The 16,786-nt window shown below is 37.8% G+C and overlaps 1 protein-coding gene across 3 annotated transcripts in view; it reads right to left on the bottom strand.

The window, feature by feature from the left end:
- Window positions 1-12,752: 12,752 nt before the first annotated feature.
- The window catches only part of PON3 (paraoxonase 3), a 28,045-nt gene continuing 24,011 nt past the window's right edge, over window positions 12,753-16,786 (bottom strand). For all 3 annotated transcript variants that reach the window (XM_077856848.1, XM_077856849.1, XM_077856850.1), the window contains exons 7-9: window positions 16,507-16,588; window positions 16,121-16,249; window positions 12,753-13,439 (exon numbers count right to left, since the gene is read on the bottom strand). In XM_077856848.1, the coding sequence (XP_077712974.1) occupies window positions 13,281-13,439; window positions 16,121-16,249; window positions 16,507-16,588 (370 nt within the window). In that variant the 3' untranslated portion in view covers window positions 12,753-13,280. The remainder of the gene's footprint in view (window positions 13,440-16,120; window positions 16,250-16,506; window positions 16,589-16,786) is intronic.

The following is a 16,786-nucleotide window of genomic DNA, read 5'->3' as shown; positions in this document are numbered from 1 at the left end:
TTCTTTCATGAGGCAATCCCATCAACTCCATTGGATTTAAAAATCATCACTTTGCTAGTGTTTCCAAAATGTACACAACTAGCTCAAGCCTATGACTGTGGCTTTAATAAATAATCCTTGATATTTCTAGCTAAAGTAGCAACACCTCATCTCCAGCATCCTTTTGATATTATCCCATATCTCTCATTATTCATTGTTCTTGAAATCATCTTGTTAATATACTTATACATTTGTGGTCTGTTGCTGCCTAATGGAATGGAAGCTCCTTGAGTTTGGAGGTTTTATCTTGTTTCCCACTATGACCTCAAATCATAGAAAGCCTGGCAAAGAGTGGTCCCTTATTAAACATTAATGACTGTTGGCTGGTGAGCACTCACTTTGTGCTTACTGACTAGCTGCCTGGTTTATACTCCCACTGGGATGTCTAATACTTTTCTTAAAATGTGTCCATACTAGAACTCTTGATTACCCACCCCAACAGGTTATGTCCTCCAATCTCCCACACTTCAATAAATGGCGCGTCTACCATCCAGTTGCTCAAAAGCTTGAAACTTAGGCATCTTCATTCACCCATCCCTTTCTCTAATAGCTCTTTGCACTAAATATATTAGTCAATCCCAAAAGTCTTCCTTCTGCATTAATTATCAAAAAATTATATCACAAATTATATCAAAATCGAGCAGTTAAAAACAACAGACATTTATTATAATTTCTGGGGTTCAGTGACTTAGGTGTGGCATAACTGGATATCTCTGGCTCAAGGTCTTTCATGAATTGGCAGATGAACTGTCAGCCAGAATTGTGATGGTTGATTTTATGTGTAAACCTGACTAGACTAAGAGATGCCCAGATAGCTGGTAAATTATTTCTGGGTGTGTTGTGAGTTTCCAGGAGAGATTAGCATTTGAATCAATAAACTGAGTAAAGAAGACCAATCTTCATTAAAATTCATAAGCATCATCCAATCCTTTGAGGACCTGAATAGAACACAAAGGTGGAAGAAGGACAGATTCTCTTTTTCATTACTTGATCTGGAATATCCATCTTCTCCTGCCTTTGGATATCAAAGTTTCTGACTCTTGGACCTTCAGACTTGGGAACTTATGCCAGTGTCCCCCTCATTTCTCAGCCTTCAGACTGGACTGAATTATACCACTGGCTTTCCTGGCTCTCCAGTTTACAGATCATGGCATACCTTATCATGGCATACCTCAGCCTTCATAATCATGTAAGCCAATTCCCATTATAAATATCTATATCTATATCTATCCATCTATCTATCTATCTATCTATCTATCTATCTATCTATCATCTATGCTGTTGGTTTTATTTCTATGGAGAATCCTGACTAGTATAGCTGTACCCTCATCTGAAGGCTCATCTGGAGTCGGGTGGAAGAGGTAAGATCAGCTTCCAAGATCACTCACATCATTCTTGGCAGTCTTTGGTGTCTTGCTTTAAGAGCCTTTCCACAGAGCTGTAGCATAATAAAGTAGTTGAGTTCTTCCAGGGTGAGCAAACTAACAGAGCAAGAGAGCATGCTGCCAAAATGGAAGCCACAACCTCACCATAAAAGTCACACTTCTTAACTTCTGCCATATTCTCTTTGGTAGAAGCAAACAACTCCAGTCCACATTTAAAGGCAGGAGAATTAAGCTCCACCTCTTGAGGGAAGGCATACCAAAGAATGTGTGACATATCGTCAAAACCACCACAACTTGCAAATAAATATTGAATCAGCCACTTCTTTCCACTTCCACTGCCATCACTCTGATCCAGGCTACCATTGTCTGTCTCTAGGCTAAAAACAAAAATAAAAACAAAAAAAGCCAAACAAAAACAACAACAACAAAAAAAGCTTCTTCAGTCCTCTCCCTGATCCCCAATCCATTCTCCTCACTGCAGCTATATTACTATAGCTCTTAAAAATGCAAGTCAGATAATATAATTTCCCCATTTCTCATTTTACTTTCTTATCATGGCCTGAAAGGCCATACAAGATCTGGGCCTGTGCCTATCATCTGACCTAATTTCTTATCAGCCACTCAGCATAATGTTCCAGCAACTTTAATCTTCCTATCATTCTGTAAACATGTCAGGCTTATTGCACCTCATCATTTTTGCCTTTGCTATCCTTTGGCTAGAATGCTCTCCCCACCTTTACCTGCGGCCTGATTGCTCCTTGAGCTTTTCTTTTCTGTCATTCAGGTCTTACCTGAGAGGCCATTTTCAATGTTACTCTCTATAATAACCTCCCTTTTCATGCTCTGCCCACCACCAGTCACTAAGACCCCACAGCTGATATGAAATGATTGGCATCAGTACAGAGTTACTGGTTTTTAGAATAGGGGCATAACTCTGTTCTAGTTGATAAATACTTCCTCAGACACCACTCACCCCTGCCCAAAGGTCCTCCACAGAGCTGACCATTCCCCTTCCTCTAGAACTCTTCCTCCTGCCTCCCTTCACATGTACGTTGTCATAATCAAGCAATTAAGGGGTTATCGCCTGCCCTGAAAGAGTTTCCAGGACTCTTCTCCCACACAGTGCCCCAGTCAACTGTGACTGAGGATATGCTATATGAGTTGTTGAGGACTCCATCATCCCTGCCTTCACTCAATGAACCATCTTGTTTATCTGTTTACTTCTAGGCAGTCCTGCCCTCCCTCACTAGTATGGAAACTTGAAGAGGGCACAGATCTTGACTAATTTGTCATCTACCTTCTCTTCAACTCCTAGAACAGTTTCTGGCATGGTAGGTGCTCAAAATTTTGGAGAAGGAAGGAAACAGTAAACAAATGGTGGGAAAGGGGCATAAAGGAGGAGGAGCAGGGACTAGAGGGTGAATTGGGGAGTAGACAAGAGATGCTATGCCCTCCTTCTTTGACCCAGTTAATTTATTAACTTACTAAGTTATTTATTAAGTTAAACAATATATGAATATCCTTTCCAATTTATTCTATTCTATGAGATTGTAGAGCAGTCATTCTGAATTTAAAACCTTCAGCCCTAAATAGCTTCATGAATGAATCTTCAAAACATTTAAGGAAGAAAAAATAATTTTTAAATAACTCTTCCAGAGAATAAAAAATGTCTTTCTCAACCCTTTTATCAAGCCAACATAACCTTGATGCTAAAACCTATTTATTACAAGAAAGGAATATTAAAGTTATAGCCAATATTTATTATGAATATGAACATTAATATCTTAAAGAATTAGCCAATTGATTCTACGACATATAAACATATAATATACTGTAACCAAATGAAGTATACACCCAATATACAAGTTTGGTTTAGAGCTTTAAATAAATCATATACATGATAGAATAAAAAAGAAAAATAATATAATTATTTCAATAAATGCAGAAAAATATTAAAGACTCTTAATAAATTAAAAATGGAATTAAAATGCTCTAATCAAAGAATAGTAACCAAAAGGGAAAAGCTATAGCAACATTTGATGAAAAGTTGAAAGCTTTCCCAGGTGATTGTGAAAGAATTGCATATTATCACCTATATGCAATATTAAACTAGAGGAAATCAATCAATCAAAGATTGGAAAAGAAAGTCTGGAACATACATTATTCATTATTAGAAGAATCACATTTTAATGATGTTCATCACTTCCATTTAATGCATACATTCAATGCAGTCCCAATCAAAATAGTAGCAAAGTTTTGTAGCAATTAATGAGCTGATTCTAAATTTAAATGGAAGTGCAATGAATAGAGAAGAGCTATAGAAATTTTGAGGAAGAAAAAATTTGGAGGATTTTACCATCTAAAATTAAGCTTTACTGTAAGTCTATTATAATCAAAGCAATGTGATGTTGGTATAATGATTGACAAATAATCTAGTGGAGCAGAATAAAGAGTCCAGATATAAACCCACATGTGGATGATCGCCTCATTTATGACAGAGTACCACTGCAATGGTGTGGGGAAAGGGTTTTCTTTTCAGTAAATAATGTTGTATCAATTGAATATTCACGTGGCTACAAATGAATCTTGATTTCTACTCACAGCATATCCTAAAATATATACCAAATAGGTGAGATATTTAAAAGTGAATAATTAGACAATAAATCTTTTATAAGATAACAATGAAGCATATTTCATAATCTACTTAAACAGTATACTACTTAAATGGGATATATAAAGCACCATCCATAAAAGAAAATATTGGTATCTAAGTTATCTAAGATTTCATTAAAACTGCAAATTTTTTGTCCATCAAAGACATGATTAAAAAAGTGAAAAGATTCACCAAAAAGTGGAAGAATGTATTTTCAATGCAAGTGTCCACAAAGAACTCATAGCTACAAATTAATAAGAAAAATAATGTCAAAAAATTTTTTTAATGATTTTATTTATTTATTCATGAGAGACACAGAGATAGAGGAAGAGACGTAGGCAGAGGGAGAAGCAGGCTCTGTGAGGGGCCTGCTCAATCCCAGGACCGTGGGATCACAACCTGAGCCAAAAGCAGATGTTCAACTATTGAGCAACCCAAATGCACCATCAACCAAATTTTTTTTAAATGGCCAAAAAGTTGAGCATTTCCTGTACAAAAAGAAGACTCCAAATGGCCAATAAGCCCAAGAAAATGTGTTTAATTCCATTATTCATCTGAGGATAGCAAACAGAAATCACAATATTTGCCTACACGTCTATTGGAATAGTTAAAAAAATTTTTTTATGAAAAGGAAAACTGATACTCTTAAGTGTTGACACAGAAGTGGAGCAACTAGAACTCTAACATTATTAGTGGGAGAGTATGTTGGTGTAGCCACTTTGAAAAACTGCTTGCCAATATCTACTAAAGCTGCACATATCGTGTACTCCATTACCCAGTGATATTAGTTCTGCATATATACCAAACAGAAATTTACATGTGTGCATTAAAGTATATTGTACAAGAAAGCTCATTATAGCTTAGTTCATAATATTTTAGAAACCTGTATGCAACATAAATGTCTATCAATAGTGGAATGGATAAACTGTGGTATATTGAAACGATGAAATACTATACATAGCAAATGAAAAAGAATGAACTTTTGCAGCATGCTGTCACAGAGACTTACAACAATGATTTATCACTCATGTACATGTCCATTATAGGTTGGTGGCAGGTCTGCTTCATATCATCACCAATCCAGATCCAGGATCTGCTCAGGCAGAGCAGATTATATCTAGAATACTACCAGTTTGGGGGCAAAGAGAAAAGAGACACTATGAAACACTTACCAGCTCTTAAAATTTCTGCCTGAAAGTGACATACGTTGCTTCTATCAACATTTCATTGGCCAAACTAAGTCATATGGCCACTCTGGAGCTCAACAGCTCAGAGAAGTATCACCAGCCTGCTGAGGGTAGTACACCAAGAAGAGAACCAGAGTAGTTGGGCAACAGTTTTGCAACCTACCACAGAGGTTGAGAAGGCGAGTGTCTGGCATCTCTATTAGGCATATGGGAATGAAGTTGAGCGTCTGGGTCAGGGTCCTTCAAAGTAGAGATTGGGAGAGGATTTCAGAAGCACATGATTTAATAAGAAAGTGCTCGGACGCCTGGGTGGCTCAGTGGTTTAGCACCAGCCCAGGTTGTGATCGTGGAGACCCGGGATCGAATCTTACATCAGGCTTCCTGCGTGGAGCCTGCTTCTCCCTCTGCCTGTACCCCTGCCCCTCTCTCTCTGTCTCTCATGAATAAATAAATAAAATATATATTTTTAAAGTGTTCATCAGGAAAAATCCTAGAAAGGAATGAGGGCAGCAAGAAAAAGATAGGGAAAGGACCAACATATTTAAACCTGTTAGGGTAAAGTACATCTGACTTTACTATTTCCATTTATTACGTGTGTTGTGTGTGTGTGTGTGTGTGTGTGTGACTTTCAGCATATGATGTGCTTGTTTTGAATGACAGCGGGCTTCTGTAGAATCCATTCATGTATAATTTATTTTCCAAAGATCTTGAGTTTACGTTCTATCCACAGACAATCTTCAGATTCATGCAGAAGCCAGTATTTTTTCTGTAATGGAAATTGCTAACATTTCACATAATACTCCATCTGTGCTTCTTAGGTTTTACTTCTTAGTGGAATCAATGATATTCTACAGGTTCATGTGATTCACCAGTTAGCTGTTAGAAACCACAGGTCTCCTGTGGTGGGCAAAGCCTGGAGCTCAAAGAACAAAATTTTGTGGTAAGTAGTCGTTTCACCATTTCCCAAAGTCACCCCTGATGAACTGAGCTTTTTCTACTGTCTGTTCTAGAGAGTATCAAAGTTTCCACTGCATTCTTTGCTCCAACTTAAGCACATTCCTTTTGGTTTTCCTCAATTGGATGACTTGCTCTTGACTATGCTAATTATGGTATTTTACATCTCCAGTAAATTGCTTTTCTGAACAACCTCATTGTGTGAGGAAAATGAGTTTTGGCAAAAGGTACATGATTTATTTTCTTGCTATAGACAAATTCCTTCAGTATTGTGACAAACAGTATGAACACAAGTACATAGATATACCTGCTAACTTTATCTGATATTAATTCCCCCAAGAGAAATATCTCTGAGATCTCTATTCTGTTCCGTTGATCTACCTGGTGTTTTTTTCTTTCACAGATACTAAACCATTTTTATTGTTAGGCCTACGCCTGCCTTTCATTTTTAACTTCTTTTTCAATTTAGCCCTTCCACATGCAGGAAAAATCTTTCTTTTTCATAATTCATTATTCTTTTAATGTAGTTTTTTTGGTTTGGGTGTTCTGTATTTTATATATGCTAATAAGTGAAATTGTTCGGTAATTTTCTTTTCTCATGTTATTCTAACTTTTTAAAAAAATTTTTATTGTTCAATTTGCCAACATATAGCATAACACCCAGTGCTTATCCCGCCAAGTGTCCCCCTCAGTGCCCGTCACCCAGTCACCCCAACCCTCTGCCCACCTCCCTTTCCACTACCCCTTGTTCATTTCCCAGAGTTAGGTGTCTCTCATGTTTTGTCACCCTCATTGATATTTTCACTCATTTTCTCTCCTATGCAAGAAAAATCTATTGTGAGATATATTGTATATGTCTGAGACCTATGAAAAAATATACACAGTTATAGAATGATTATAAAAGAAATATCAATGTTAACTACCATTCAAGTCAGGAAATGTAATATTGTCAGTACCCTAGAAGTTTCTCCATGTATCACTTCTTGACCACAATCTCTACTCTCCCTAGAGGCAGCCACTATCCTAACTTTTGTGATAATTAGTACCTCTCGGTTCTCTCTAACTTAATCACTCATGCATGCATCCTCAAACAACATTGCTTAATTTTGCTTCTTTTGGAATTTCCTGCAAATGAAAGCATACTACATATGTTCATTTTGTTGTTGTTGTTAGCTCAACATTTCTGTTCATTATCTGTGGGATTCATCCATGTCATTCCATATGGCTCTAATTATGCTATACATTGCTAGACAGTATTTCACTGTATGTATTTAATATAATTTATTGGTCCATTTCAACTTTATCAACATTTGATTGGCTCTAGTTTTTAGTTTCTTTTAATGTGACGATTTTTTTTATTACTAACTCAATTTCTTTAATGAGTATAGAACAATGATTTCCAAACTCTTTTTGAGTATATTTAAGGTACTATATAAGAGAGGATATTAGCTACCAACCCAAATCTCTCCTTTTTGGGCACAAGGCTACCCAGTTAAATTAAATTTTCCCACCTCGCTTCCAATTAGGTGTAGCTATATGACTATGGTCTTAGTGGAAGCAGCTTGTATCATTTCCAGGTTGGGCCTGTAGACATTTGGTGTGTCTCCTAATACTCTCTCCCATTTCCATGGGATGGAATCTAAGATGATGATTGACCATGAAGATGACAGTGCTCTACAAGAACAAATGCCAACTGCATGAAAAGTCGTAGGCCCCTGAAGTACCATAAGGATTTGAGTTTTCACACTGATCTCTCTCAGGAACACTCATTTGAGATTTTTTATGTGAAAGCGATTCTAAATGGTTTTTTAAGCCTTTAAACTTTTACTGGCCCATAATAAGGACTGTTCTAAGTTCTACATATGCTAACTCTTAATTCTCTTAATTGCCAACTCTAGGTGGTAGTTATGATTATTACTTTATTCATTTATTTATTTATTTATTTATTTATTTACACAGGGCTCAACCACACAACCCCGAGATTTTGACCTGAGCTGAAACCATGAGCCAGATGCCCAACCAAGCAAGTCACCCAGGCACCCCGTGACCTGAATTTTAAAGATAACAAAACTGAGGCTGAGACAAGTTAGAGTTGCACAGTTAGTAAGCAACTCAACTGGGATTCAAATCTAGAAAATTGTGTTCCCCAATCTGTGCTCTCACCCACTATAAGGTACTACCTTTTACCAATGTCTATATTCTTTAAGCCACTAAATTTGGGGTCACATTATTACAACAGGTTAGCATGACCTTAGAAATATAGAAATTTGAACCTAGAAATGGGTTTCTAAGAATAACCTTTAATATGTGGTTAGACTATAGTTGAAGAAACAGCACAGGCTGCAAAATTGGACACCCTTGTAATGTCATCACAAAAATATATAATAAAACTGTTTCTTGAGGTAACCTTAAAAGCTGGCCACTTAATGAGAGAGTAACAAGAATGTTGATATGTGTTGGCTGCTCTTTGATGTTCATAATAGAAGACAGTAAGAAAACTATGTGCTTAAGTAGGAACTAGTGGACATAAAGCAGAAGACTTTGGAGAACACCTAGAAATTTGGTTCTGTGCCCCAATGGCATGGTGGTAAGATTGCTACAACTCATATTTTCCCAAGTGCCTCCCAATGAGGAAAGCTTGTAGGATTTCGGACTTATTTTACCCATTATTCAGATAGCTTCAAAGGAGACAGCATTTAAATGAGAGGAATGGATAGACATGGAAACCAGGAAGTAAAGTGGGCTTAAAAATAATGCTCCAAAAAGAAATCTAAGTGTGTTGTTGTTGGCACATGGCCTTGAATGAAAACAAACAGACGCAGAAGCCTATTGGATTTCTTAGATATTTGCATTTCAAAAGCAACCAAAAGCCTGGCTGGAAAAACCTCCTCAGACTCTCAAACCTATACCTGCAGGAAGGAGGCTACTAAAATTACGTTTTTTTCCCAGATCCATTTCAGGTGTGCCTTAAAGCATAGAGCACTAGGAAACATTCCCAAAGCGCAAAATTTGGAATCATAGAGAACATAGGAAAGTACATCACTGCCAAGACAGGGAATCTTCTCAATTCCTCTCTGGGGGAATAATCTCCTTCTTATGGAGCTGAGTGTATTCTATTCCTCCTTTTTTTTTTCCTTTTTTTTTTTTTTTTTTTTTTTTTTTTTTTACTAGGAGTGTTTTAGTTCACACTCAACCATTGTAATTGGATGTTTAGGGGTGGGCAATAATTTTATTTTCTAGGTTGCCACATGCAGCCATATATGGACCTAATCCAGAGGTCAAAACATCACCCAGAGATCCTATGCTTTCAGCTAGATACAGAAATTGGATAGAAATTCCGCTTATGTTCCTTGGCAAAGGATAAGGGTGCAAAGAAATATTTAGTGGCTGAAGGGTAGACTGTGATGCAGATTAATAATTGTTCCCTAAAATTTATTCTTTCTTTCTCCTGGAACATATGCTTCTCCAGTCATATTACATCACTCAATTTTCCTTGTGGTTAGTTAGGTGTGGCCATGTGATTAGTTTTTACCATTAGTAAGGGAGAAGAAGTAATGACTACCATTTCCAGTCCTAGGCCTTAAGACACTGGGTATTTCTCCTGGATATCCTCTCTCCTCTTTCTCCTTCCAGCTTGATGAACAGATATGGTGATGACCTAGCTTTTACCATGCAGATAACTACAATCCCCTGGAGAATGGTGCAGCACCATGATGCTCAAGATCCACTGTCTCTGCAATTCTCCATTGTGCTGCATCCTGGAGGATTTTATGGGCTCCATTAATAGCTCACTTGTCTTCTGGCTTCTAGTTGGGAGAGTGAAGGGGAGTTAAGTCAAGATATTTATTTCCTCTGCTTTCTTTCTTTCTACTGAGTTGTCACAGAGTGGCTGCCTCTTCTACCCATGACTGCAGCATCTTTTGCGATAGTCTCTACTTCATCTATTCTCTTCTGATTCTAGTAGCTGATTCTACACCTTGTTCCTTCAAACCTACAGTTAGAAAGAGTCCTTGGCCTCCTGCACTTCCACCCCCATCTCTTCCTCTCCATTGCTAGCAATGGGGTGTTGTATTATATCTTGTTAGTTTCCCTTAACCTCCTTACTCTTGTGTCAACAGCCCCCTTAAAGAACTTCCTTCAATAGCCTTGCTTTCTCTTTCCTGCAAGATCCCTACCAGTGACGTCTCTGAATGGCCCCATCAAGGGAAGCTGCCCATCAATCACTCTCCTGAGAACTGGAAAATGAAAGATAAACACACATTTTTTTAAAAGGCATTGTATTTTTGTTCTATATATTACAATAGTTTAGTCTTACCCTACTTAATAGAGTTATATTCTTTTTAGAAGTTTGTTCTTTTCATAAAAATTTCAGATTTGTTGGCATAAAGTAGTTCATCAACTCCTCTTTTTATCTCTCTAATGTCTATAGAATCTGTACATCTTATTTTTCATCTTTGACACTGGATAATTGAGCCATTCTTTTTCTTGATAAGTCTTACCAAATGTGTATTAGTTTTTATTAATCTCTTTAAAGAATGAACTTTTTGGCTTTTGTTGAATCTCTACATTATACACGGTTTCCTGTTCCATCAGTTGACTAATTATTATAACAAAGTACACCAGAACTTAGCATTTTAAAACAGTCAGAAACTTTTATCACGAGGCACAATTTTCATGAGCAAGGTCAAAATGGTAATGTTTTTATATAAACTAGCCTTGACAGTCACCTATCATCATTTCTAGAATATTCTATTGATGACACAGTGTGACCATATTCGATGTGAGAACTATGCAAGGGAATGAATACCAGGAGGTAAGGATCATTGGGGGCCACCTTGGCTCTGGTTACCATACAGGTTTTTGCCCTTATCTTTACTATTTTCCTTCTGGAGCTGAACTACCCCTATATTATCACCCTATATTCTCACGCATATCTCTGATAACTTAAACAGAAAGATCAAGGAAGGAATTACAATGAGTCATCAAAATGCAGCATTTATTAGGAGGGGTAATCCCTCTCCTTTCCACACCAAGTGATAGAAGAGGCTCAAGATAATCACATAAAGATTGGAGGCACCCACATGAAGGAGAACCCCAGAACCTTGTGACCTTCTTAGGCCTTCTCTGTGAAAGGACACATTGGCCTTTCAGCAATCAGATTCCCCAAATGTCTTTGGGGTTTTATCATCCAATCTTTCCTAAGTTGGCCTGGGGAGAAGGCAGGACAGGATCAATTCTTAGGAACCCACCAGCATCTACTTGCCCTTAGCCTTCCCACCTGTGGCTTTCCATGTTCCCTCTAGTCTGACAAACTTTATATAATCTATGGGGTATAAGGGTTAGGGACAGAGAATAAGACATTTTTTTTGAAACTGTATGCATATTCTTAGTTATTATTTTTCTGTGTCTCTCTGATGATTCAGCTTTTGAAACTTAAAATCTAAAAATTGACTAGAACATTCTGCAGGGTCATTCCTCCCCTGAAGCAATGGAAACTAGAGTTTTACTGTCTAAATCAGAAAGGGTTGCATGGGCTACATAGTAGAATTTCACCCTGATACAAAACTTTTCAGCAAAACTTAGATCTAATTGAGCAAAAATCTTTAGGAAATAAAGAAGCCTTCTCAATTCCCCATCCCCAGAAGAGAAGAAAAAAAGAAAAATCAACTAACCACTCCCCAGTGGAAGTCTCGAAAGGAAAAGACGGTGGGCTGATTGGGCATACTGACTCTTATTAGCGATTTGCTGAGGGTTGTCCTGGTTTTTGACCAGAAAAGGGACATTTCTATTCATTCTCATCAAACTACTATTGAGTTGGTTCCTAAGGTAGGACTTTAAGCCAGAACCATACATATCACTTATTTCTGATTCCTTAGGTTGAAGTCTGTGGGATGTCGCTTAATAGGTGTGTATTGAAGTAAGCAGATTAGAAAATTTAAAGCAGTTGAAGGTCACAGTCCTATGGCCCCATCCCAGGGCTCGGAGGTAAGGTGATTACCATACTTCAGACACAGCACTACAGCAAGACCTATTATAAAGAAACACATCGGCCCTGTTCTGGCCTAGGGTAGCCAGTGAGTCCTGTCTCTTTCAGTGTCCAGAACCTGATTTCCTGGGTCTGTAGTAGAGAGACTGCAAGTTTAAAGGTGGCTTTGGGCAGTTTCATGGTGCCAATTCTTGCTTTTACCCATGGCCTAGGCACTTGACTGGCAGTTCGTGCCTAGTACAATCACAGGGAGAGAAGAGGAATTGTTAGGATTTGAGCATTAGCTTTCTCCTGATCTGGACTGCAGGCAGCTTGGAACATCAGTTATAGGAGGTAGTTTTGCTTCACAGTTAGCAAGGCGCCCTGGGTGAGCTGGATACCTCACTCACCACAGCTTACACATCTTATTGTAGAAAGGACACTGGAGATACTGGACAAAAGCATGGAGAGGTATGGCTTCTTACTGGACTGTCACTAACTTGACTTACAACTTAGTGGACATTATGCAATCACGCTGCTTTCTTACATAAGAAAACCCAGGCACACTATTATTGGTATTTGTCATTTATGTACAATTCCACTTATCATATAATTATGGGTTTATTTTTACCAAACATGTAGATTGACAACAGAGACAATAAAATTGAGTGACAATTACTAAAAGAGTTATTTAAAATAGAGCTTGAAGGACATCAAGGAGGTGGGGCTTATGCACATGCTCTATATAAAATTCTCAGAAGTTTTCCTAAACTCAGCTAAAAGCCAAGTCATCTAGTAGGTGTTAAAATGGACATAAGTGGACTTTCTGCCTAGCCCTAGCAACCAATCACACGTAGATTAGTGTAACTGTAGCTATACCAACACCAAAAACCTTTGCTTCAAACAACTTATGTAAATCCCTTCTCTCCTCTTTAAAAACTCCAACCTCCTTTGTCTCCCCAGATCAAGCTTTCAATTCTAGCCCAATCTGTATTTCTCACATTGCAATCCCTGAGACCCCAAATAAACACATTTATTTTGCTGCTTGCAATTTTGTCTTTCATTGGTTAACAAGACTTTTTTGGAATGTCTGGGATCTAAAGCAAACAGTACAGAGCTTTGTGAAATACCGTGCCTATGAGAAGTTTTCCGTGGTACACAGAAGCCACGGTGCTTCCCTGAAGCACAGAGCCATTATTGGCGTACTCGGTGCTTATCTTAGGCTTCTCAGACAAAACATCCTGGATGCGAAGTACCTGTTAAGAAAAGATCATTCATTAATATACTACATGAGCAAACAGCTGCCAGTGACATTTCCTCCTCAAATATTCCAAAATTAATATATTTCTCAGAAATCAGTACACTAACATTTGCATACAATTATTTTTTTTTTATTCTGATGCAAGTAGCAATGTTCTATCTATACAGTCAAGTGGACTGGTTATCTGACATTAGCCAAATTCCCCAACAAGGTTGTTTACACAATTTTGATAGTTCAGGCATCTCCTATAGAAGGAGGAGGTGAAAAAAAAAAAAAAAGGAGGAGGTGAGAACCAGTGGGTGCTCTTATCTGATTCCTGAGTGAATAGTGTTACTCTGTGGGAAGGGTCTTGCTTTTGACTAGGCCTACTATGGGGACGGAAACACAGGACAGAAAGGATACAGGGACACTCAGCAAACAAGCCAACCTAACCTCATAACCAGTAGGATGGTAGTCATCACAGCTGGAGCCCCCCTCACATCTGCAAAAATGGCTCAGAAGCATAGAGAATGCATACTTTGGAATGCCATATGACATCCCTGCCTGTGACTGTTATTGATGCTCAAGATTAACACACTTTTGTTTGCTCATCAGCAAACATATAAGTGCTCAGTTTTCTAAATAGCCTGGATGAGGTTCACTCAAATAGGACATGACAGGACTTAAAGAAAACCAATTAGAAATTGATGAGTCATGAATATATATCAACACTTATTAGAGTTTAGTTTTGTTTTTTCATCTTAAGGAAGAGCCCATAAATTCATCTCAGGTTTGCTACATGAAAATACTCAAACTTGGAACTTGTGTAGAAAAGTTCAGCCTCAACCACAAGTGAGGGGTCTCACTGACCGTGAAGGAAGAAATCTTATCTAAAATAAACATATGATGAACATGAAAATAGATATATGAGAAAGATTTTCAAATCATGCTATGTATCACACTTTCATTCTCTCTCTCTTTTTAAAAGATTTTATTTATTTATTCATGAGACACACTGAGTGAGAGACACACAGAGAGAGGAAGAGATACAGGCAGAGAGAGAAGCAGGGTCCTCTCAGGGAGCCTGATGCAGGATTTGATCTCTGGACCTGGGATCATGACCTGAGCCAAAGGCAGGCCCTCAACCGCTGAGCCACCCAGGCATTCCCATATTTTCATTCTCTTATAGCAGATATTGTTGAGTGTTTGTAAAAAATAATAGCATGTATCACTTTTCGAGACATGTATCTGAAGCAAAAGTACATTGCTAGCTTAGGGTAACAGTTCTTTAGGCTCTAGCTCAGACTGAACTTTTGTTTCTTTTTGTATTTTTTTGGTGTTTTTGCTTGTTTGTTTGTTTTTTTATTACTTAAATTCAATCTGCCAACATATGTCATTAGTTTGTTTGTTTTTAAGAAGCTATGATTAATATGTTAATAAATTAGAGAAATACTCTTTTTAGCTGAAGAGGAGCTATATTGGAAGCAGAAAGAAGTATATGTTACCGGGGCCAGTTACCAGGCTAGGGTTTGAATTTTAATTCCCCAACTCCCCCAATCTAGATTCAAACATTATTTCTTTCTTCAAAACTTACCTTCTCAATGAGGCTTACCCTGATTTCTGTATTTAATAATAGGACTACCCATCCCCTTGTTCACAGCAATCCTGACTCCCTCTACCCTGTTATACTTTTTTTTCCCATAGAACTTACCACCTTCAAACTTACTATACAATTTACTTCTTATCGTTTTTGTTCATTGTCTATCCCCCTCCAGAAGAGCAGAGATCTTTGTATGTTTTGTTTTCTGATATATTCCAGGCATTAGAACAAAGTCTGGCCCATTATAAGCACTCAACAAATTTTTGTCAATTAATCTCTCAGAGTATGTGTGCCAGAATTTGTATCTATATTGAATGTACTAGAGATCTGTTATTCATAAACTGAATGCTATAAGAAAATGCTGCTCTTGTTTTTAATGCCACATACCATTCAATGGTGTATGCTATTGTTTTGAAGATATTTTTTCTTTTCTTTTTTTAAAGTAGGTTCCAGGCCTATCATGGAACCCAACAGGGGGTTTGAACTCAAAACCCTGATATTGAGCTAAGATCAAGAATCAGATGTTCAACCCACTGAGCCACCCAGGCACACCTGTTTTAGAAGAATTTTTTTTCTTTAGAAATTTTGAATAACACAAACAGCATCTTTAAAATGAGACATTCTTCAACAGTATTGTATATATTAGCACCTGCTGGCAAAAATTAATTTGGTTTCTAGATTATGGTCATTTAAATCCTTTCTCTTGAGCTTCATAGTAGGTAGTGTGAAAGAAGATGGTCTCATATAGTACTCTCCCTTTGCCTAACTTTAGGTCTTTCCCAGAGTTTATATCTTGATTGGAAATGTGATATGGCAACCTAGGTCAATGTGAGTAATCAAGCTCCTACTTATCTATTCTTCCCAATAGCAAGTACAACCCTAGCAAGAGTGGGACATATTGTTTAGCACTGATGTTAAATTGGCACCAGGAGACCTGAAAAAGATTAATGGGCTCTATCTCTCTATTCTGTGAAAATCTCTGCTTTTTCCGTATGCCGGACTTGTTCAGTTCCGGAGCATTGCATGTGACCCAAGTCACCTCAACAAAATTTTTCTTGCACCTTTGCCTATGAGCTCAGAGAAGTATAGGAACTTACTTCAGACCCTGGAGGATCCTCAGGGTTATAGATCAGCAGCTTCTTGCCGTCAGGATGGCATCCTGCCCAAATATCTCCAGTATCAGGATCCACAGTTAAGTTATCCACTAAGGTGCCCAAATGTATTACCTTCCAACAAAAAGGAAATATAAAGACATTGTTTCAACTTTCTTGTCTACCCCTCCTCTCCCCCAACAGCTCCTTCTGGCTCCCTAAATGGGTCTTTTTAAGGGCCCTTTCTACTGAATTTTAGAAGTGTAAGCATAATCTCACTGATATTCTTCTAAAATAGTCAAGTTTCCTCCATTCAAGGAGCACAGTCCTAGGTCAGGCATGGGAGCTGGTATAAGAGGCAATGTTGTGTGGGCAAGCCAGGATGCTTTTACCTTCACTTGAGTTAAATCCCAGTTCTCATGTTTTTTCAGTACGTGAATGTTCTGAGCAGTTACATCAGCTATGTAGATATACCTTTGAAGCAAATAACATTTACATGTAAGTAATAATGAGAGATGACATAAGCTTTTACTTTGGAGGAGAGAATTTGTCTACAAATTCACAAGAGTTCCAAGTACCACTGCAAGGTCTTTCTAAACCACAGTACCAGAAGATAACAGTCTTATTTTTAAGATTCTTCAAGAGCTTTAAGTAAGCTTCAAATATGAGAGG

Source organism: Canis aureus, chromosome 18, assembly GCF_053574225.1.
Source record: "Canis aureus isolate CA01 chromosome 18, VMU_Caureus_v.1.0, whole genome shotgun sequence".
Taxonomy (NCBI): Eukaryota; Metazoa; Chordata; class Mammalia; order Carnivora; family Canidae; genus Canis; species Canis aureus.
This window is presented reverse-complemented; position numbering and strand designations above follow the sequence as displayed.